Source organism: Saccostrea cucullata, unplaced genomic scaffold, assembly GCF_032062105.1.
Source record: "Saccostrea cucullata isolate Sc308-1 unplaced genomic scaffold, CSIRO_AGI_Scuc_v1 ctg440, whole genome shotgun sequence".
Classification (NCBI taxonomy): Eukaryota; Metazoa; Mollusca; class Bivalvia; order Ostreida; family Ostreidae; genus Saccostrea; species Saccostrea cuccullata.
In genome coordinates, this window is record NW_026928801.1 from 175,509 (window position 1) to 198,224 (window position 22,716).

Here is a 22,716-nt window from a genome sequence, read left to right on the forward strand (position 1 = left end):
TCCGTTTGAAACGGAAGACCTTAATAAATAAATTTCAAAAAATTCCGTACTACTCAACCAAGTACTTTCTTAGTTGACATCTACATTAAGCGCATTGGCCGAATGCAAACCAAAATGGAAGTATAAATAGAAGCAATTATCGATGCTCTCGATTTCAAGGCAAGGAGGACTATTTAGAAAAATCATAAGGAATGTTTTCTTGTGGAAAAAATATGTTAGGAACACATGGTTAGTAAAGTTTTGAGATGATAGTTTTAAAAACATTGAGAAATAAATACCGTAGATAAACAGCGCACTTTTTTGTGCGCAATAAATATACAGTTTTTTAAATGTGTGACACTGTAGCTTTGCGGTGAGCTACAGTTCTGCAGCTATATAAATTAATGACTTTCCTGTAAATAACATAGTTTAAATCAATCACATTTCATAGATATCAGAAATTAAAAACAATAGCCGATTTATATTTACGAACTCAGAATTAACTAGATGTACCAGACACAGTTTAAAGTCAATTAAATTATAGAAACGTGGGAGTATTTTTAAGTTCAAAACCAGTGTAAAAAAATTTTGAACATAAGTAGCAAATGTCATGTAAATCTACACTTAATAACTAATTCTTTTTAGTTCAGAATAATATGGCGTTTATATAGTTTCTTATTGTTATATTTATTGCAGACGATAAAACATCTATCTATATTTCCGTTATGATAACAATCGAGTAATCTTTGTTGACATTTTCATATACTAAAGGTTCTCCACAAGAGGCTGTAATAAGGGATATTGAATCCCATGAAATTATGAATAGAGTGTCCATTTCTGGTAATATATACAAACAACTAACAATAACAAGTATTGTAGATACAATATCAAAATTTTACTGTGCAAAAAAAAGCTGATAATGAAATTTGAAATTACACTTGCATGTTCGTAGAGATCTTGAGAGTCTAATATGTTTTACCTGATTACAGAAAAGAGGTCTTGAATAAGTATGGAAATTTGGTAATTTATTATCGGACGACAGTGATACATTTAACGAAATCGGTCAGCACTATATATATGGAGTGAAATCACAAAAAAAGGAATAGGGAAATGAAACAAAATCAGGGCTCTCGAAAAACTTAATTATTTGTTACAGATACTACTAGCAAATCTCTCAGGAAAAAAAATCGAATTTTATCCTCGTAGTCAAAACAGTAACACGTCCTTTTTCTTTTTTCTTTCTTTTTTTTTTTTTTTTTTTTTTTTTGCCGGAATATGGCTAAAATCTCGCCTACTCGCCGTTTAACAATAATCAATCAATCAATGTATCCAGAGTTTTTCCTTAATAATTCTCTAAATGAGCTAATTTAATCAGCAGAAGCAGAGATAAACTGTTATGAACCAACTGCCCATGCCTCCTTCACTTCCTTTCTCTTAAAAGGAAGGTTTTGAGTCTCTCTTTAATCCTAAAGGAAATAGCTGGAGGCTCTGAAAATAGGTTGCATCAAATTATTATGAAGTCACAATTATAAATTATTGGATTATTGATGTGTTAGTTCAGAATTCTTTTCCATGCATTTCAGTCTCAATTATGGATTTAATAGATCTGACCTATGTCTTAAGCTAACGCTGACGTTCAAAACACTGTCTATTTATACCCCTCATGTAATGCAAGGATAAATGAGATGTGCGATGTGTTTGTAGTAAAAATTTTGAAAATAGATCATTGAATTAACCATACACAAAACGTAATAAAAGTTTTGAAATACTATATAAATAGTTTACCTTTTTTTTCATAGTTGTGAGAGACTTAGAGAAAGTCTCGATCTTCTTAATATTTGCTGATACTAATAAGAAATAACTGAAAGAAATACAAATTACAAGGATGTATGTCATAAAAATTACCCCGAACACAACTTCCCATGTTGGACACAAAGTGTTGCCGTACCAATTGCAATTTCTAAACACTACCCTATCCCATCCTACATCTTGAAACAAAATTCGCCACCTTTCTTTTTGTCGAGAACAATTACGAAGGTGAAGCTCACTCATTCATGGCACCTGATCCGTCATCTGATGTTTGGAAGTCAGTATTTGCTCTCCTCCTGTATTGTATTGTTTGATACATTGCAGTTAATGCCGACGGAAGTTAATGAGTTGAAACAGACTTCAATTTTTCAAAAACTTCCGGGCGATGCTCCGGGATAGCCCTCTCTCCTTGCGCCCTGAGAGATCCTAAAAACATCCAAAAATTCAGATTAGTTTCACCACCTTCTCCATGCTTAATATGGAGAACCCTTTATACCTCAGATGCATTTTCCCATGAAATCATGATCTATTTCAGATAGCAGAGGCAGATAATTTCTGATTCTGTTCATGTGAAATCACTATTTTTAAACTGGGCATGTCTTCATTTATATATTACATTCTCCTGTAGTAATTTTCTAACAGTATATACAAATATCTTGTCAAAATTTGCTAAGCTGCTAAGGTATAGATAGTTTTCGATTGACCTAAAGTTACCTCCCGTTGGTCGCCATATTGGAGGTCGACTCGGTGATTTTTCCTCTTTGCCTTACCAAGTTTAAGAAAATATAGCATAAATATTTGGTGGATTATCTTATCGATTGTTTAATTATAGGAAAAAGATTCAGATCTTTCTTGGACACATTTTGACTTTAAAAGATTGAATCTAATTCAAGCAAAACCTTCTTAATCAATGTTACACTGACATTTTTTTTTATTAAATTAGGGATGCTTAAGCACTAGAATCATCATCATGTAGAGCCATGTTTTTTTTTTTATTAAATCTAGATTCAAAATTAAATCGTAGGCACTTACTTGGCATATTAAAACGACTTGATTCCGAAATAATACTGTTTAATGAAAAAAAAAATTAGTTCAGGTAAGTTTCATTATTGAACAACATTGATTGAATCTCAAAAGGTTATTCTATATCCGATGTTTACTTTAAAAGAATGCTTTTAGTACATGTATCCACGATGAAATCGTTAACTAAATTTTAAAAAAATACATATTTTCGAAGGTACAATTTTTAAGATTAAATCACAGGAATCTGAAGTTTACTCCAACCCACAAAAAGCCGACAAAATATCCCGAGACACACTCAACGTAAAAAAAAACACGAAGAAGGCAAAAAATTAAGGGGGCACTTATTAAAAAATCTCGGTTTGGTCTAAAAAGAATTTCCGAATAATTCAGTATCCGGTTTTGTTCTGCTTATTCAAGTTGAAAATTCGAATCTTCTTGACGATAACCATTATGAATAAAACGATAGGTGCCTTAGCTCTTCAAACAGAATGTTGCTGTCTCTACTCAGTTAAACGTCGAGACTTGTGTACAGCTGTGTATCGTTGTACAAATGAACTGTGCATCTGTGTTGTGTTATATTTTCTTAAAATTTTTCAGTCAAAGAAACAATACGTGTTCTCTAAAAATAAATCAGGTTTTTCATTATTATGTTTTGTTAAGAGTATTTCTGATAACAATGGGAAAAAATATTTAAAAAAAAGAAATTTAAGAAATTTTCTATGTATTCTGTTAATATTTTCAGAGAAACACTGAATGTTAACATAATATGTAAATGAGAAGCATGTTTCGGCTGTAAATCAAATTTGATATATTAAAGCAAGAGGAAAGAGAAGAAAAAACATTAAATAAAATTGCCAATGTGTTAAAATAAGGAAGAAGACTAAAAGTATATACTTAAATCTTTTATTCAACAATTCACAATACATGCAATAAGATTAAATGTGAAAACCTAATATACAGATTAAAAAAGATATAAAAATCATAGAAAGTTTTCAATTTCTTTATATTTAAAAACTTATTAATTCTAATATTGATATCATTTACGCCCAATATAGGTTCTTAACTAGTAACAAGGTCAAGCAATGGACATCTGAAATTTATCCGTTTCTTCGTTCGCATGAAGAGGAATTTGAGGAAATAAAGATTTAAAATTGTCAACACTTAATGCAAAAATTATGTTTTTAATCACAAAGATGAGTGCATTCAATATGCACTATTTTATAGTACTTATCTTTAAATATATCACTGGACAAGTCCTCAAATTGTAACCATTTAAATAAGTTATTTCAACTATAATAACATGGTTTATAAGGAACTAAAAATAAAATGTTGATATATGAAGGAAACAATTGAATCAAATGAATGACATTATTTAGAATCCATTTTCATAAATTGTAAGAACACATGTTAGTAAATAGGTACTGTGCAGATGGGTGAACCACATGGCTGTAGCACAAGGTCTTCTGTCGTTTCTTTTGACGAAACGGGTATACATGTACCGTTTCCACGCCTTAGCATATAAATAAACCAAACAAACAATTAACGCTTTTTAGAGTCGTAAATTTCAATTATTCACATGTACTTTCTGTATGTTTTGAAAAAATATAACATTAGCAAAAACAAAAACATCTAGTAGAATGCTCATCGGCTATGATCATTTTATATTAAAATAATCCCATTTACATGTGCATGCATGTACTTAAGCAAATACTTACTGCCGAGCTATATTCCTCGTACCAAATAAAGGCATTCGGATTATGTTTTGATTTAAACGCTGAGTAAATTGGCTTCAGAATGTTCTTGGAAAGAAACAATTTTTATACAACGGTAAAAAAAGTGTTTTTTATGTATATGTGGATTTTGCTCAATGTTTTTGTTAACTTTATAATGCATAATTTGCACATACACAGCAGATAACAATTAATGAAGTAGAATGATTTCAATCTTTGTTTGATTATTGCAGCCCGGAGGAGCAGACTGCTCTATACATATGTTTAAGTGTTGGTGTATGGGGATTTGGGTGGGAGCAGTTATGTAGAATTAAGGTTTTCTAAACATTGAAAAGATTGTTAATCAAAATGTTCTTTCCGTTTATAAATTACGAGATACATAATATATTTTCTTCTATAAAGCAAATCAGTAAAAATATATGTTTTTTTCATATTTAATATATAAAGTTACTTATAATATACTATCAAAACAACGACAGGTCCCTTTTATTAGAACATTGAATTTTACTTCTCGGATAAAAACGTACTCTGCATAGTGTTTTATATTCTAAAACTGAAAAATAATACATTTTGAAATATAAATGATGTTTGCGTGAGTCTTACTTCAATTCATTTTTTAATATGCAGCCAACATTTACTTAAGGAATTGATCAAGTTTAAAATGGTATCATTTTTCTTGGATTTTTCCCGAGTATAAGTTTTTAAAAATATTTGCGATTATCGTCTCCATCAATAAGACGCGTGCCTTTTTACACATATCGAAGCGGTTTGTTGGTCAAGATTCATTTTCATCGTTTACTTCATATATTTCCCGGGCGACAATTGATGGTTACATCAATGTTTTCTTGTTACCATTTGTAGAGATTTTACATACAGTGAACGTTAGTACTACTGATAAAAAAATTGTCGGAATTAAGATTTCTTTTTTTTCATTTACTTTTTATAAGGTTGTCGCAAAATTTAGTTTTGCTTGCCTTAAAGCTTGTTTGTCTAATTTTTAAGTTTTAATATAGCATTAGGTTTTGATTATTAATGGAAGAAACTAAATTTTAACTGTTCCTACATTGTTTAATACCATTTAAACGACAGAAATTACACATAGATATTATTAAATCAAAATTGACATAAACAATTCGTGTGTTTATTTGCTTGTGTCGCATCCATTGAAGAATTTTTACCTATATTGAGTCGAATCACTTGCATAAAGCGAACTGCAATTTGAGACTGTGTTATGCAATAACGCTTTAAGCAGTGAGTAATCTTTCTTATGCTATCTATGATTAACTTAATGGTGACATCCAAAGGACAGTTCTCCACGTCCGGCAGCAAGAATGAATCGGAAAATGAGGATATATTTTAACTCTATTTTAAAACACACGCTTTATACTGTGCCATGCAAGCGATTAAACGCGTGAATGTACACTCATTATAATACTCAAGTTTAATTTTTATATTATGAAAAAAAGTCATGGAAGTTATTGACTAAAAAATCAAAGTGAAATAGGTATACTTCATTTAGGAGGAAAAATATATTTGAAAAAAGAGCCACTTAATCAATGATAGATATTTTTATTTGTATGTCAGTAACAAGGTCGACTGTTTTCAAATTTGAATCTTTATCATTGATTTCTGAAACTGTGGAGGAAACGGATGTAAAAAAATATAATATTTTTGAGTACTGATCTGCTTATAAAGCGTGGATAAGTTCATATATAACAGAGAAAATCAGCCTTTGCTGAATTATCTATAACATATTTATATTTCAGTTAAACATAACTTATGAATACAGTTAATACCTACAAGGTATGTATGAAGTTCACTTGAAATTTTTCAACAAACAAGGTTCCTATAAAATGGATACTATATTTTATTTCTTGCATCATTCCTTCTTTACATTGGGTTTAACATAAACAAATTGTTTGCTTTAATATGATACTGCCAGGTAATGTTAGTGATAACCCATCATTGTTAAAGGTTTTTGTGACCAAAACTCTTTTTTATTTATATACTTAATAATACAGTAAAATGGTCTGCCGAGTTTTTTATTTCTTATTCATTATCCAAGAATGACTCTAATTCATATCCATATGTAGATAGTTTAGATTCCTCCTTTCTCTTTCTAGAGAAAAATGAGTCCTTTGTTCTCCGAATGCTGGTTATCGTTATGATCATCGTTCAGGGAGAAGCAAAAAAGACTTTTTGTCCTGGTAGCGTATGTTTTTGTCCAGACAGACTAACAGCAGATTGTTCCAATAGAAAGCTTGAAGCCATCCCAGAGGGACTGCCGAGGAGCATTAACACTTTAGTATTGTCAGGGAATAATTTATCATATCTATTGGACGACACGTTCAACCCTATCCGCCATTTGAATATTACAAACTTAATGATAGATCATTGTCAAATAAGGAATATGTCAGAATATTCTTTTGAGGATTTACAAAGCCTGGTTAGCATTGATTTAGCTTATAATGACTTACATTTAATTGATATATATCATGGTGTACGAAAGCTTGGAAGATCAAATGTGAAAGTGTTAAATATTTCTGGCACTGATTTATATACTGGAATACGTCCGTTTATTCCGCCTGATACCCATGATACCGGTTTATTTTTTACATCTTGGTCAATGGGGCTGGAGGAAATCGTAGTTCGATCCTGTCGTATACGATATTTTGCTTTTTTCTCTTTTAAAAGATTATCAAACCTCAGTAAATTAGATTTAGGAAGCAACTTCATATTTGGTTATCACATACCATCTATTCAAATGGATACTTTAGAAGAGCTGAATTTCACAGAAAATTATTTTGAAACTCTCCCCCAATTCTGTTTAAATGGCACGACACCAGCATTTCCTAACCTTAAAAAACTGTACATGGCAAGAAATATTTTGATGAATACAGTTCAATGGCACTGCCTCCAACAAGTAACATTTCTAGACATTTCACTGAATCTTTTTCCAGAAATCACCATGTTTTCCTTTACTTCTATGCTTCATTTACAAACTCTTATCATAGGTAATCTACGTGGAGTTGTATTGCGGAAAGATGCGTTAAGTTCAAAATCTCTTCAAACACTGTCCATCGAACGAATTGTTGACATAAAAGATAAGGAATTCAGATATATGTTTGGAACATGTCCAAATCTAAAGGTTTTGATAATAAAGAATACCGATTTTTCTAAAACTGATCTTAGGGAAGTGCTGCAACCTCTGAAACAATTGATATCCTTGACAATTGTTAATGGTGGAATAAGCCAGATGACTCCTCTTAATGATTTTACAAACTTGTCATACATCGATTACAGCTTTAATAAAATTAAGGAAATTCAAGGCGACATTTATCAAAATTTGTCCCTTTTCAATACATTAGTTCTTCAAAACAATAGTTTGAGTAATATCGATAAAACATTTTTGACACCTGTTCTCTGGGAGAAGAAAGATTTCTTTCTTGATGTATCCTTTAATCCCTTTGATTGTGGATGCCAGCTGGAATGGTTCAGAGTTTGGATAGAAAAAAACAAAAACAGAGCGATTGGGTACCCAAACAACTATATTTGCAATTCCCCATCTGAGTTAAAGGAGAAAAGCCTATCCAACTTTGATCCAGTTTCGGAGTGTCACAAAATAAATCCATATATCAGTTTAGCCTTTATTTCCTGTGGACTTTTGTCAGTTCTGATTTTCACTATAGTTCTTTTGAGAAAATTTCGCTGGGATATCAAATATTATATATACATTTGCAAAAACAGAAAACCAGTGGGATACAAAAGGTTTACAAATGATGAAGAATTTTTATATGATGCATTTATTGCTTACAACACAAACGACAGAAAATGGATCATGTCGGAACTGGTTCGAATGCTGGAAAGAAACCACAAATATAAACTATGTCTACACGAAAGAGACATCATTCCAGGGGGAGTATATGTGGAGGACATCCTCGAAAGTATTGACACGAGTAGGAAGTTAATGTTGGTGCTTTCCAATAATTTCATGGATGACCAGTGGTGTAAGTATGAAACAGCTCTGGCGAGCCACACCCTGGCAGACGGGGACGGTCATAAGCTTTTTCTGGTGTTACTGGAGGATATTCACTCCGAACACATCAACAGGACCCTGAAAGTGCTCCTCAAGTCTATACCTCATGTCGAGTGGACGGAAAATAAAACGGGGCAGAGAATGTTCTGGGAGACAATCAAGAAATTCATGGACGACAATTGAAAGGCAAAATACGTGTACTTTTTGAGATGAAATCAGTTATCTTTTTTTATTTCATTTTCAAATGAAATACATTGTTTCTTTATGATTAACATGTATATATATGATTTTGCCACTCACTTTACTAAAGTATTAATCTTATTATAGAGATGCATGGGCTAAGTACCTAAACCTAGGAATCTAAAATTTATTACTAAATGTGTATTAAATTGTCCTCAGGGAACTGAAACCCCATTCATTACCATTACATAATTAGTTACTAATAATTGTGAAAAATACTTTTTAATTAGTTTAAATATTTTTGACCTTTTAAACTTGGCCTTTGAGTTGGAACGACTTTGTAAAAATCTTTTACCTTGACCATAACTTCTGAATAGTTACATGTAGTACTAATGTAAAGGCTCTCTTATTGAATAGTTTTTTTTTCTTTGAGAAGAGACCATCCTCTTGATAAGAAACAATTTTAACCATATTTGACATTTGAATTTTATTTGGAAATTTTCAACCTTGAAGTTTGCAATAAGTTGCCATACTGTGGCATCAATGTTTCACAAGCACATCTTGTTTTTTCAATGTATATTGGAAAACTATTTATCTTTTGTAAGCATATACTGTAAACGTATAACATTTGGCTGTATATTCTTTTTAACGGCTTTGGCGGAATGCAGGGACCGCTAAATCAAGTACAACATTAATATTTACATTTCGAATAGATTTCCCCTATGATTCTTTACAAAATGAAATGCATTTCATTCTCTCATGAACTACATTACATATGCACCACGAATAAGCATGAATATCTCCATTGTTACATCATAGTACTGCACTTGATATAAAAAAATATATAGTGCACACTATTTTGCTTCAACAAAAACAGTTGAATTGCATAAATTTATGGCAAGTCATCAAAAAAATAATGTAAATATACATGTAGAAAATGAATTTGATTTTTGAAGATTCATATATCCACATATCGTACATGCTAAATATAATACATTTACAGTATCCTAAATGAATGGTAATCCGGATACATATAAATGAAATATATGTCTTTGAATGTATTCCCCTCATTGCTGACATATTAATTTGACATAAAGATACTTAAAATTCACACAAGCATAATTCATGTTTAAAGCTACCTTTATCTTGGGAAGGTGATCAATTCAGAATATCTGTAATTTTTTTTCTGTAGTTCATTGAAATGAAAAATTAAAATAAATTCTTTATCTTTTTCTCTTCTTCTTTCATTCAAAATCTATAATGTAAGTTTCAGAAATTAGAATGAAACTGTAGGAGTAATAAGCATTTAAAAAAAAATACAATTGTAATATCAAAGAAACATATCCTTATTTACAAAAAAAAAATTCTTGGCACTATGTTAACAAAAAAAACTAAAACAAAAAAAACAAACACACAAGAGGCTCAATTGCCTTATAAGTCACCTGAGCATTATGCAACAACTTTCAAATGATTGAATTTGGTTCAATTTTAAGCTAGATGCTATGGCATTCACTATTTTGAAAGAGGCTCTAGTACTAATCATAACTATAGACTTAGCAATTGCTAAATTTGGTTACTTAATACTCATACGCAGGGTAGGGGGAAACTTTATCAGTAATATTCAGCAAAAATCAAAAATGCTCCTACCACACATGAACCACTGACCTTCGGTCTACACATTGCGCAACTTTTGAAAAGGCAGACTTGCATATCAAAAATGTTTGATTGATACCAAGGAGCAGATTTCAAACAATTCATTTTCAGTAGATACATGTAAGTAAAGCACCCCCCCCCCTTTGGTATCCCTGATCCAGGGGCCTTGAAATTCACAACTCTTGAAGAAAAGTCCTTGCACATCATAACTATATAGGTCGTTCATCTCCTTATTACCCAGGAGAAGAGAAAAAAATTTTCATAGATGTAATGTATTTTCACTATATAGTCATTATAGAGCCACACCCTAACACTAGAACCCCTGACCATGCCGGGATGATAAAAATTCAAAATTTTAGTAGAAGCATTATCGCTCATCATAACTATGTACTTAGTTGTCCCCCGCTTTCGCGAAAGCGAGGGGACATTAAATCTCATTCGTCTGTCCGTCTGTCCGTCACAAAAACTTTAACCTTGCCCATAACTTTTGATTTAGTGGAGCTATGACTTTCATATTTCACATGTGTATTCCTTGTGACAAGACCATTCTTTGGGTATCACCAAATCTGACCTTTTGACCTTGACCTTGGAGTTTGACCCACTTTTACACAAAAATTTCAAACTTTTACTTTGGCCATAACTTTTGAATAGTAGGTACTAGGACTTTCATATTTCACATATGTATTGTTTGTGGCAAAACCTTTCATTGGATAACAACAACCTTGACCTTTTGACCTTGACCTTGGAGATTTACGTACTTATGAAAAAACTTTAACCTTGACCAGAACTTTTGAACGGTGGGAGCTAGGGCTTTTGCACTTTACATATGTAATCCCTGTGAGATGACCTTTCATTGGATACCAATAACTTTTACCCTTTGACCTTGACCTTGGAGTTTTAATTACTTTTTAAAAACTTTAACCTTGGTCACAACTTTTAAACAGTAGATAGTCGGACTTTAATATTTCACATATGCATTTCTTGTGGCAAGACATTTCATTGGATATCAACAACCTTGACCTTTTGACCTTGACCTTGGAGATTTACTTACTTATGAAAAATCTTTAACCTTGACCATAACTTTTGAACGGTGGGGGCTAGGGCTTTCGTACTTCACATATGTTTTCCTTTTGAGAAGACCTTTCATTGGATACCAACAACTTTTACCCTTTGACCTTGACATTGGAGTTTTAACTACTTTTAAAAAAAAAAACTTCAACTTTGAACACAACTTTTGAACGGTAAATACTAGGACTATTATATTTCAAATATGTATTCTTTGTGGCAAGTCCTTTCATTGGATACCAACAACTTTTACCCTTTGACCTTGACATTGGAGTTTTAACTACTTTTAAAAAAAAAACTTCAACTTTGAACACAACTTTTGAACGGTAAATACTAGGACTATTATATTTCAAATATGTATTCTTTGTGGCAAGTCCTTTCATTGGATATCAACAACTTTGATCATTTGACCTTGACCTTAAAGATTTACGTACTTATGAAAAAAACTTTAACCTTGACCATAAATTTTGAACAGTAAGGGCTAGGGCTTTCATACTTCACATATGTAATCCTTGTGAGAAAACCTTTCATTGGATATCAACAATTTTGACACTTTGATCTTGACCTTGGAGTTGTCCTACTTTTAAAAAACTTTTTACTTTGGCCATAACTTTTTAATGGTCAGGATTAGGGTTTTCATCATTAAAAAAAATCAACTTCAATGTTACTTTCTAAATAAATGACATATGATAGGATGTTCATATTACACACAATATGTCATAAAGATAACATCTCACCCACAAAGACACCGAAAGCGGGGGACCACAATTCTTTGAATTTGCTTGTTACTGTAAATTCCTAATTAAATGCGAGGAATTGATTTTTGCGTAATTTTGCGAAAAGCATCACTCGCCAAAAAAATTACCCACTTTTATTTTTATAGTACTGTAATCTATGTAAAATCTATTGATCAACCATCCATTTGCGAATTACAATTCTCAAGATTTGACGCTTAAGAGCAAGTTTGCGATAAAATGTTCTCGCGAAAAATAAGGAATTTACAGTAGTTTATTTAATACCCAGGACCAGAGAAGAAGATTTTCAAGGAAATAATGCATTTTCACAATATAATCAATAAAGCCCCATCTTAACACCAGAACCCTTGACCCTGGGGCCATACAATTCAACATTTTGGAAGAGGCACTCTTGCTCATCATAAAAATTTACTTAGTTTATTTAATACATAGAACCAAAGAAGAAGATTTTCAAAGATTTAATGCATTTTCACTTTAGAATCAATAGAGCCCCACCCTAACACCATGGGCCAAAAATTTAACAATATTGGTAGAGACACCCTTGCTCATTATAACTATGTGCTTAGATTATTTAATACTCAGGAGCAGAGAAGACTTTCAAAGAAATAGTGCAATTTCACTACAAAATAAAAACAGCCCCGCCCTATCACTAGAACCCCTGACCCTGGGGCCATCAATTTCACAATTTTGCTAGAGGACTCAATGCTGATTACAATCATACCAACAGTTTGACTGCTTTATGTCCAGGAGTAAAAAAAAAGATTTTTAAAGATAGCACTAAATTTAGCGGTTTTGGCCCAACCCCCAGGCCCCATTGGGTCATGGTCCATGAAATTCATAATTTCTGTTTCCCTTCACCCATGGATGCTATATGCCAAAATTTGTTGAAATTGGTTCAGCGATTTCAGAGAAGTTGAAAATGTTTAAATGTTAACACACAACGAACGACACATGACGGCAGACGAAAACTGATAGCAGTAGGTCACCTGAGTCTACTTAGGTGACCTAATAAAGCACATGTAGAATTCATTGCATGAAATTATCTTTTTAATTAAATAAATATAATCAAGATTAAGGTAAACAACTCTTTAATTTTCAACAGATGTTTATATTATAACATGATTAACATAAAACTCTCTTTTACTCTATTATGAAATAGTGAACAGCTGCCATATAAAGTGGGTTTAACATATATAGAATATATATACTAACAAAACCGGTGTTTTTTAGGATGATGAAATAATGAAAGGCTGCCTAAATCATGTTTAAAATATATACTGTACACAGTATGTATCAACAAACCAATGTTTTTGGGACAATGAAATAACGGCTGTCTTATGTTTCACATTTTCAGTATAAATCAACAAAACTGAGGTACTACTAAACAGAGTACGCTAGAGTTCTTCAGAGTACGCTAGAAAATCATGCATTTTAATATAATTAGACTGTTCATTTATGTACATACAACCTTCGAAATAATATTGCAACATTTGTCCCACATATTTGTATTTTTAGCGATATTTTGACAAGAAAGCAATATTCACGATTCAATGCATTAAAGGTTTATTAACCATGTTTATACCCAAATCTTGATTACAATTTTTTTCAGACTTTTTAATTTCAGCTAAATTTTCTTTATCAAAAATTTAAATACACTGTAATTTTTCACACTAAAAATGAAACATTTGAATTTAAATAAGATTGAGATCATCTGGATCAAACGATAAACCATAACCTGAAATAAAAAATTAAAATAACTTCTCTATAATTAAAAACATATACGCATTTTATTGAAAATGTATGTTTTTTATGTTAAACTAATGTAGAGAAACACACTAAAAGCAGTTTAATTGCATTAAATCATAAAATTTTATTAGCATACTCTAAAGTACTCTATCGTACTAGTGTACACTGTTTAGTAGGACTTCTAAGTAAACACTGGTGTGTTAAGTATGCTTCACATATATGAAACAATGAAAGGCTGTCATATGTTTCACATATATACAGTACAAATCAACAAAATCTGTGTTTTTTCGGATCCTGTAGACACCCTAACCAGAAGAAGAACTCCGCCATTTTTAACCTGTCCTCAGCTTTCAGCATGTCTAGAGGCTCTGTGTACATTATCTTCCCTGGAATTTCTGCGGAACCTCTCTGCCCTTTACACTTCCCTGGATCTTCTGCGGAACCCCTCTGCCCTTTACATAGGCTGATGGCATGTTTCTTTGATACTTTCAGTAATACAAAAATTAACTGCAACCAAAAAACAAGAGACTCAAGGGATACAATGCTAACCTGTGTTACCCCTTCTTTCTATTTAACCTTAAAAACAATGCAAATATTTAACATTAAAATTTATTGATATTACCATTTCCATTTTTTTTTCTGTGATAACTCTTTGAAAGTTAGCAGAGTTGATATCTTGATTATTCTACAGGAATGTAAATAAGGCACGTTGATAGGTCAGGAGCTTAGGAGGCCGAATATGCATGCAAATCTTGTGTGCATCTGTATCTGATGCTGTGGAGGCCAAATACGCATGTAAATATCTTGTGGCTGCATTTGTTTGACATTGGTGGGCAAGGACTATTGAAATTGGCATGGGAGTCTTAGGGTAACTTAAAAACATGTCTATATTTTAAAAATTTAAATCTTCAATTTTACTTTACAATGAAATGGAAATATAAAGGAGTCACTGTCTACTAGTTAGTATAGTATGCCAGGGACAACAATGATAGTGGGAAACATGGGATGATTTATGCAAAATGGGCTTCGCCCATTATGCAAATTATCCCATGTTTCCCATTATCTTTGATGCCCTGGCATACTATACTAACTAGACAGTGATTCCTTAAATAATTTATCACAATATGTTTTCTCTCTGTACTTTAAATGATTTTTTAAGCTCTATTTTTGCATAATTCTTTGAGAAAATTTTTATCCCAGTGGAGTGTACACTGATTGATAAGACACTCTTACTGTAGCTAGCTGACTATCATGACATTATGAGAGGTTGTTTCCTTCCATATAAATGTAAATGATTAATCCTATTATCCCCCATTATAGCAATGGGCCATGAATGAATAAGACTCTTAACTTATATTATGTTTTACGGTATGAAAAGTTTTCTTGACTTCTTAATTAGCCCCTTCATCTTTTATTTAATTTTTAAACAGCCCCATTAATTTCAATATAAATCAATCATCTACCCAAGATTATCTTGGGAAGGGCTGGGTAAATGATTATTTTTATTTATTTATTTATTGCACTTTATCCATGTTTCTTAAGGATGCTTTATACCATGCAAATTGAAATATGAAGAAGTTGAAAATGAAAATTCTATTCCATCTAAACACAACAGACAAACTTTGATCATAAAAACCTCCCCAGAGCCTATGGCTCAGATAACCTAAATATACAAAACTAAAATGCACAAAGCATGACATGATTTATCCTAATAACATACTTTACACCTATATTTTTTTGTATTGTGTGCCCTTACCTTTGTTTCCATGCAGAGAACTCCTAGGCAATTTGGATAGAATACAGAACGTCTTAATTGGCCAATGAGTTCTATTCCAAACTGTCCCATGATTTTGGTCCCAACTTGGTCTTTTATGTCTGCTGTGTCTTCATTAACTGGCGCTTCATGTACCTGAAATTAAAGAATAACAAGTGCTAGTAATTGTAGACAATGGTTTATGCACTTTAAGGCCTTTGACCAGTGTATCGTCCATCAACATTTAAAATATATGATATTGACTTAAGTAGCATTAGTTTAACGCAATTTTCAGGCTTAATAAAACATCATAAGGCCATACCAATAAAAAAATTTGTTCGTCTGACCAGCACGCTTATATTTACAGAAAAATATACAAATAATATCAATTTAAAATCCCCACACCATGGGAATGCTGTGCTGTTTTCTGTTATATTTATGCTCTATTTATCGTACTTTTAATCTACTTACTCTGCAAATCAAAAAAAATACAATTTTACGCTCAAATTTTTTTCACGCCCCGCCTAAAAATCTTGTCTACAAAAAAGTAAAAATATTATTATTTAACTGCTAGCGCTCTCGTATTTTTTATACCAAATGTCCGACGAATAAGAAATTAAATTGGTGTGGCCTAAGTTAGTGAGACTCATGACCTGTGATTAATAAGAGTGTTACAAAGCACAAGTGTGCACTATAACACAGCACACATTTTTCTATTAAGTTCTGTGTGTGACAATAGCACAGAACATACATGTACAGCAATAATGTGTGCATGTTTACTCCATAACCAAATGTGCTACTACAACACAGCATGAGTGCACCAATAACACAGTACACATTTACTCCATAGACACATGTGTGAGATAATATAACATCAGGTTTTGGGTTCAGTATGTTGTATCAACATCATCATAACATTAACTCTATAGACCTGCATACTGCAGAGAGTTCGATAAGTTTTTTTGTATCAGTTTCATTTTATTCAGTTTACATTGTGACATTATTATACTGTTAACTAATTTACCTCTGTTATAAACAATAGTTCCTCCCCCCTGGCCAGAGAATACCAAGGGTAGACAATACCAGGCTTCTTCCTCAAAGTACAATCATTTAATGTAAAGGATACCAGAGGTAATTCACTGAAAGAAAATAAAATGGACTTTTGAAATACAACTTAGACATTACAAAATACAAATTTTCGATTACACATGTTAAAACTTAAAAATTAATCATACCCTTAAAAATTCAGAATGACAACTTTAACTTGTATACATTTAAATGTGCATTGCGCAATGAATAAAGGTGATGACAAACCCAATGGCCTTTAGTTTAGGTTAATAAAACAAGCCTAAATTGTAAACTGAAATATGCCATATACATGTAATAATGATTGCTGTCTACCTCTCCAGACATTTTAGTGGTGGTGATGGGGGAAGGGGAGGAGGAAGGTAAGCTTATAACATTTACAACTTAAAGCCATGGACTTTCAAGATAAACAGTCATTCCATCAGTTTTACCTAAACAGTTAACAGACTCACCCTTCACTTAAAAAGAAGATTTTTCCGAACACTTTACAAAAGTTCAGGAAGTAATTTTTGCCTGGCCCTGCCTCATTTTGTTTTGATGAAGATAAAGGCTCCCTTAGCACCAGTTTAAGTAGTAACTCAGTCTCCCGGGCAAAGTGCCTCGAGGCAGAATTAAACAACACAGCGACCTCCAGGGCAGATTTCCCCACCGCTGATTCCAGCACCCTGCACAATCTGAACAGAGAAAATAAATGATTACAACTACCGTAAGCAGAATTTTTAGCCAGAATTTAATTTTGGCATCATTAGCAAGCGTGTTGTGAAAGCTAAAATGAATATCGCTAAAAATTAATTGTGTTATATTTGTAATGGCACCTCTAGTGAGCTTTTGAATATGGCTAAAATTATTTCTCACTAAAAATAAAATACCCATTTATTGGCTAGGCCAAATTGCTAAACTTTCGTCTCGCTTAAATTTCCACTCATACTGTAATTTCTTCTTTTCTATCCTACTTTTTATTATGTTTGTTTTTCCATTCTGTATTTCAAAACCAGTAAATGGAATAAAATGGTAAATCCATATGTATGGAAATTCAAGTCTGAAGGAAAATGGTAGACAGATAAGAATAATCTTCTTTTCTATTGTAACATTTATAGTTTAACTATTGTTTGTTTCAAGAAAGTATATGTCAGAAAAAGTTAGAGGATCAACTCATCATCATGATCATTTAGCATTGGTGTGGGAACTGGAAACACACAATTTATTTATCTAGGCCTTACTTATATCAGATTTGGAGGAAGTGTATGTATATTCTTGCATAAATTTTAAAATTGTTAATAAGTAACACTTCTTTGTTACAAGTATCCAATAACCTACTGGTTTTCAGAATCAAAATCCTCTGCTTTATCCTGCATCCTTTGGACATTCTCCTTTATTTTCCTAGACACTTCCTCTCTGGCCTCTATCACATCTTTAGCTGAAGCACACCTAATGTCCCGTACTTCTCCCAGATCATAAGAAAATGTCAGATCCTCTTCCAGTTGTCTCCTCAAAATATCAGTCATTCTGCTGGGATTGGGACATACACCTTCCCTATTCCTGTAACCGTCCTTCACTTCTTTGGTAAAATTCTCCAATGTTTCTGGTGTCTTCTCGAAGAAGATATTTAAGTACTCTAGGTCCCGATTGTCCCATTGGTTATCTGGGTTAGAGTTCCGTGATTCATCACTTGAAATAGAGCTCCCTGAGCAGCTAAATTCTGTGTCTGACTCAGCATCACTCAGTGAGGTGTAATCGTAGTGAGGTGAAGGTGGCTTTTTCTTCTTGGTTTGTAATTCTGCTTTACTAGAGCCTAGGGTTTCACTGTCTAAGACCTTTCCAAAACAAGAAAAAAATAAAAATATCAGAAAGTTTAAGCATTTTTACAAGAGGCCTGTGAGCAAAAAAGCTCACCCTAGTGACTTAATCCATACATGTACTTGAAAAGATTTCATTTCCCAGTATAAAAATGGGCATTGCTTTAAAATTTCATTACTGGAGCTTGATGATTAAAAGTCTTCTGAGAAACAAAAAAGTAGATACTCCCAATACATTTATTATGTAAGGGTAGCTGCAACCCCAATCCTTATCCCATCCTCCTTCAGTCTGCATTCTTAGGGGCCTGTTTTTATATCTTAGGTCAGGCGTTTTGTAATACAATAACATAATATAGACATGTAGTACATGAAATGAGCATGTTGAGCATGCACACAATGCAATTTATCCATCTGTAAAATGCCTTTTAGGGCAATGTTTTGTATTTCATCTTTTTACTGAATTTTATATTTTTTAAACTATTGATTTAAATCAAAAGATCACAATTCTCACCAAGTTTGGATTTTCATCATCTGGATCACTCGCCTTCCTTTTCCAAGTTCTCTCAGTTAAGGCTTTAGGTCCCATCAAGGCCATTTTTCTTCATCTTCTACAAATAACAATAAATCCATTAACATTTTTCTATTGCTAATAGATATACAGGCAATAATTTATGAATTAGCTTTTGTTTCTCTAAATGTTCTTGATCTCTAAGTGTCTGTCAATTTCTTCAACGGGATGAAATTGTTATTTACCAGTTGAGACACATATATGGGCAATACAGAAATGTATGGGATCCTTGCCTAAATAATGTATTTTTTTCAAGGAAAATTTCATATTTCCCTTTATTATTCAGTTTAATCTACATTTCTATATGCGACGTAACAAACTAGAAATTCCAAATGTTTCCTGAGGTTTGAAGGGATGGATCCCAGTTAAAACTGGAAAGGTATCGGATCCACATCAGCACTTAGTATCTCAAAAGTTTGCACCATGTTAGATTCTCTTATTTTATGACTGATTAGCTAGGCACTTTCCACTTTGTGACTCAAACCTTCAACCCTCAGAATATGACATTTAAAGTCCAACGCTCTAACGACTGAGCAAGGGTTAATTTTAACCCACTAGGAGCATGGCCTCACTATTTACAACACATATAGCCACTTTCTTCAACTCTGTTACAATTTTATAAAGATAACTCTTTGCATTTGGAAGACATACGTAAATGTTACAGTAAAACTTGGTTACAGCAAAGTCCTTGGGACCTGTGAATTTAATTCGCTATATCCGTAATTTGTTATATCCGTATAATGAAATAGTATAGCTATATATATAGCAATTTGCAATATGCACATTTTCCTTGAAGTTTTACCTAAGAGTGCAACGATAAACCGCTTGTCAGTATACCGTGGTTTATTTTTCCACAGTTCGGTTCATGATACGTGAAACTGATACAACGGTTTGGTTCAATCGTCCGTAATTATCTGATTCGTCCCTTTTTGTTCGTCATTTACAATTTCAAAATGGCTTCCACACGAAACATGAGGTCAATGAAACTGCAGAAACGGCAAATAAACTTGTTTCCAGTCTCATATTTAACGGGCTGAAGGATGTTATCACTTTCCTAGTGTTAGTGTAATGAGCATTTGATAAAACTTTTGAGTTTTAAGCATATGATCATAATGATGACAAACGTCTGACTTTTTAACCCAATATGTCATGTATCGTGATACATATTGTACCGTGAACTGAATACCATGAAACATTCATATCGTGGGGTAGGCGCATCGTTGCACCCCTAGTTTTACCGAATATGTTAGGGAAGCATAACATTACAAATAACATAGTGATACTTTGGATAAAAGGGTTTTTTTTTTAATGAATTGAATTTTAAATAAAAATACTTACTGAAAATAAAGTCAGATCAATATAACAAATTTTAAGATGCTTGAAAATTCGTTATATAAGATGAAAATTGCATTATTTTTAACCTCTACGGGATTCAAAATTACTTCGCTATATCCGTAAATTCGTTATATCAGAGTTCGTTATAACCGTAAAATTTTACAAAGATTTGTGAAGAATTTGGCCGGGAACCAGAAACACTTCGCTATATCCGTGAATTCGTTATATCCGTGTTTGCACTAAACGAGTTTAACTGTATCAACTTCTTATAATTTTCTGCAGTCAGTATTAAACATCAATGGTCAATTACTAGCTTTGTTGCTTCACTTGATTATTTACCTAAACATTTTAAAAGCCGATTCAAATGAGACATGCACATTTAGTCATTTATGCAGACACGTCTCTACAGTGAAGTCGCCAATTCCGGGTCACGTCACGGTGTTTTTTTGATATTTAGTAAATCTGTTCAATCTATATCTTATGCAATATATGTATTGAAAGAACAAATAGTGAGTCATCTAAACACCTTTTCGTTTTCAAAGTAGCTACACGGGAACATTATTTACAGGGGTATTTCAGCAAGGCCTAGCTTCCCCAGTTACGAATCATTTTCTCCATTTCTGGGTCATGTGACTTTACGGTTGTGTAATATTCGTGGAACGTTTCGGAACACGGTTTTTATGATGTTGAAAAATAAAACAGTTCCTGCAGCTTGGAAAAAAGTAAAACAACCACAGAAATATGTTTAAATTATTTTTAAAACAATTATAACAAAACATGCTGAATTAAAAAAAATATATTAGGATTAAAAATAATACAATTAAATTCATTTATTTAAAAAATGCATTTGAAGGGTTAACTCGATTTTAATTTTTAGAAAAAATATTTTCTAGTTAGAATACTTTTGATAATCAAGGTAAATACATGGTTGTCGATTGCTTTTGTACATAGAATTTTGACATGTTCATGCCATGAGATTGCGTGACCCGCAATTGGAGAAACTACTACAGTTTGATTTAATAATCATTATACTTTTATTTGAGCAGCGATCATTATGATTGATTTCTGAGTTAAAACTGAATGCATTTGTCATACTTTCGAGCTATCATTATCTATCTAGAACATTTATACCAGCCTTTCTGCAGCGAACAAAAACGAAAGTAGCCCGTCGCCGCAGCAGAAACATTCAAGTCTTTAATGCTTGCGTTTCAGAATTTCGATTGTCTGATGCCCTCTTAAAGTTTATATGCAAAATTTTGTAATTAATTGCATATAGAAAGACCAGTTCTTCATGACCAGCGTATTCATTAAGTTTTTTGTGCTTAAATTTAAACACTAGGCATAAAATACACGCGAGTGACCCGGAATAGGAGACGACCCGGAATTGGCGACTCCACTGTATCAGATGTTGTGTACGTTCAATACGTTATTTTCCAAAGTCCAAACAAACAAATACGAATCATATAAAAATATCATTTTAAAAAGATAAACTTCCTTACTTTGACATAATCAAATACAGGAATTTGTCTTTAAACCAAAGTGTTATCAGATTCTACTTCTTCAAACTTTTCTTGTGCATTTTTGTCAGCCCGTCGATTGTTTTGAGGAGTAAGTAATTCTGGAACTTCAAACCCGATCTTTATTTTTTTGCAAGTGCCATGTAGGTGTCATCGTCGCGACGATGTGCAGGTGTATACATACGGGGTGCGATCGATATAATGCAATAATCCCAAATTCCTCTCAGTCTATGTAAAATGATTCAAATATCAATTATAAAACTGTATATCTTCAGTTTTCATGATATTGAACAAATGTTGAAGGCTAAAATTAAAAGACAAAAAAAAAAAAAAAAAATTGAATACTTTTAATACAAACAATTTTCAACTCTGAAAAAGCATGCAGTTGCAATAAATTAATACGCAATATACTTTTTGTTGCACCATGAAGATCGAGGCATAATATGGTACATTTCACATTCACAATCATGACGGCATACATTGTATCTACATCCACTGAACAAGCTGATTGAAATCAATAATTATATACCCCCCCCCCCCCCCGGATGATGTTCACTCTAGAACCATCATGATTTTTAAAAATTCCCCGTTGAAATCTAGATATAGAATTATTATTAAGGTAATACTTTACCTGGAGTTGAAGAGTTCGATCCACTAAATGAAGGAACTGTGTGCAATATTTTTA

General features: G+C 32.5%; 3 protein-coding genes across 4 annotated transcripts in view; 2 read left to right on the forward strand and 1 right to left on the reverse strand.

Annotated features, from left to right (window-relative positions):
- Positions 1-22,716, forward strand: part of LOC134278748 (mucin-2-like) — a 207,945-nt gene that overhangs the window by 109,466 nt on the left and 75,763 nt on the right. The gene's annotated exons all lie outside the window — the stretch shown is intronic.
- LOC134278746 (toll-like receptor 3) lies at positions 7,777-9,792 on the forward strand. Its single transcript, XM_062761036.1, has one exon. It carries the CDS (start codon positions 7,798-7,800, stop codon positions 8,758-8,760), a length of 963 nt encoding a protein of 320 aa, XP_062617020.1. The 5' UTR covers positions 7,777-7,797; the 3' UTR covers positions 8,761-9,792.
- LOC134278745 (uncharacterized) lies at positions 12,857-22,130 on the reverse strand. Of its 2 annotated transcripts, XM_062761035.1 has the most exons (8): positions 22,014-22,130; positions 19,123-19,219; positions 18,133-18,629; positions 17,268-17,489; positions 16,754-16,868; positions 15,733-15,885; positions 14,420-14,483; positions 12,857-14,380 (listed from the first exon to the last, which is right to left on the reverse strand). In XM_062761035.1, exons 2-8 carry the CDS (start codon positions 19,204-19,206, stop codon positions 14,244-14,246), a joined length of 1,272 nt encoding a protein of 423 aa, XP_062617019.1. In that variant the 5' UTR covers positions 19,207-19,219; positions 22,014-22,130; the 3' UTR covers positions 12,857-14,243. The 2 variants fall into 2 exon arrangements, with proteins under 2 accessions (XP_062617019.1, XP_062617018.1); XM_062761034.1 differs by having other exon boundaries at positions 12,860-14,483.

What these genes read in the sequence shown, in the direction of transcription:
- LOC134278746 (XM_062761036.1), top strand. Translation starts at nt 7,798, where the DNA reads ATGACTCCTCTTAATGATTTTACAAACTTGTCATACATCGATTACAGC.
- LOC134278745 (XM_062761034.1), bottom strand. Translation starts at nt 19,206, where the DNA reads ATGGCCTTGATGGGACCTAAAGCCTTAACTGAGAGAACTTGGAAAAGG. An exon ending in ATCTTCTTTTTAAGTGAAGG is followed by an intron (nt 16,869 to 17,267) that starts GTGAGTCTGTTA and finishes ATTTTCTTTCAG; the next exon opens with TGAATTACCTCTGGTATCCT. An exon ending in TTCTCTGCATGGAAACAAAG is followed by an intron (nt 14,484 to 15,732) that starts GTAAGGGCACAC and finishes TTTTGGTTGCAG; the next exon opens with TTAATTTTTGTATTACTGAA.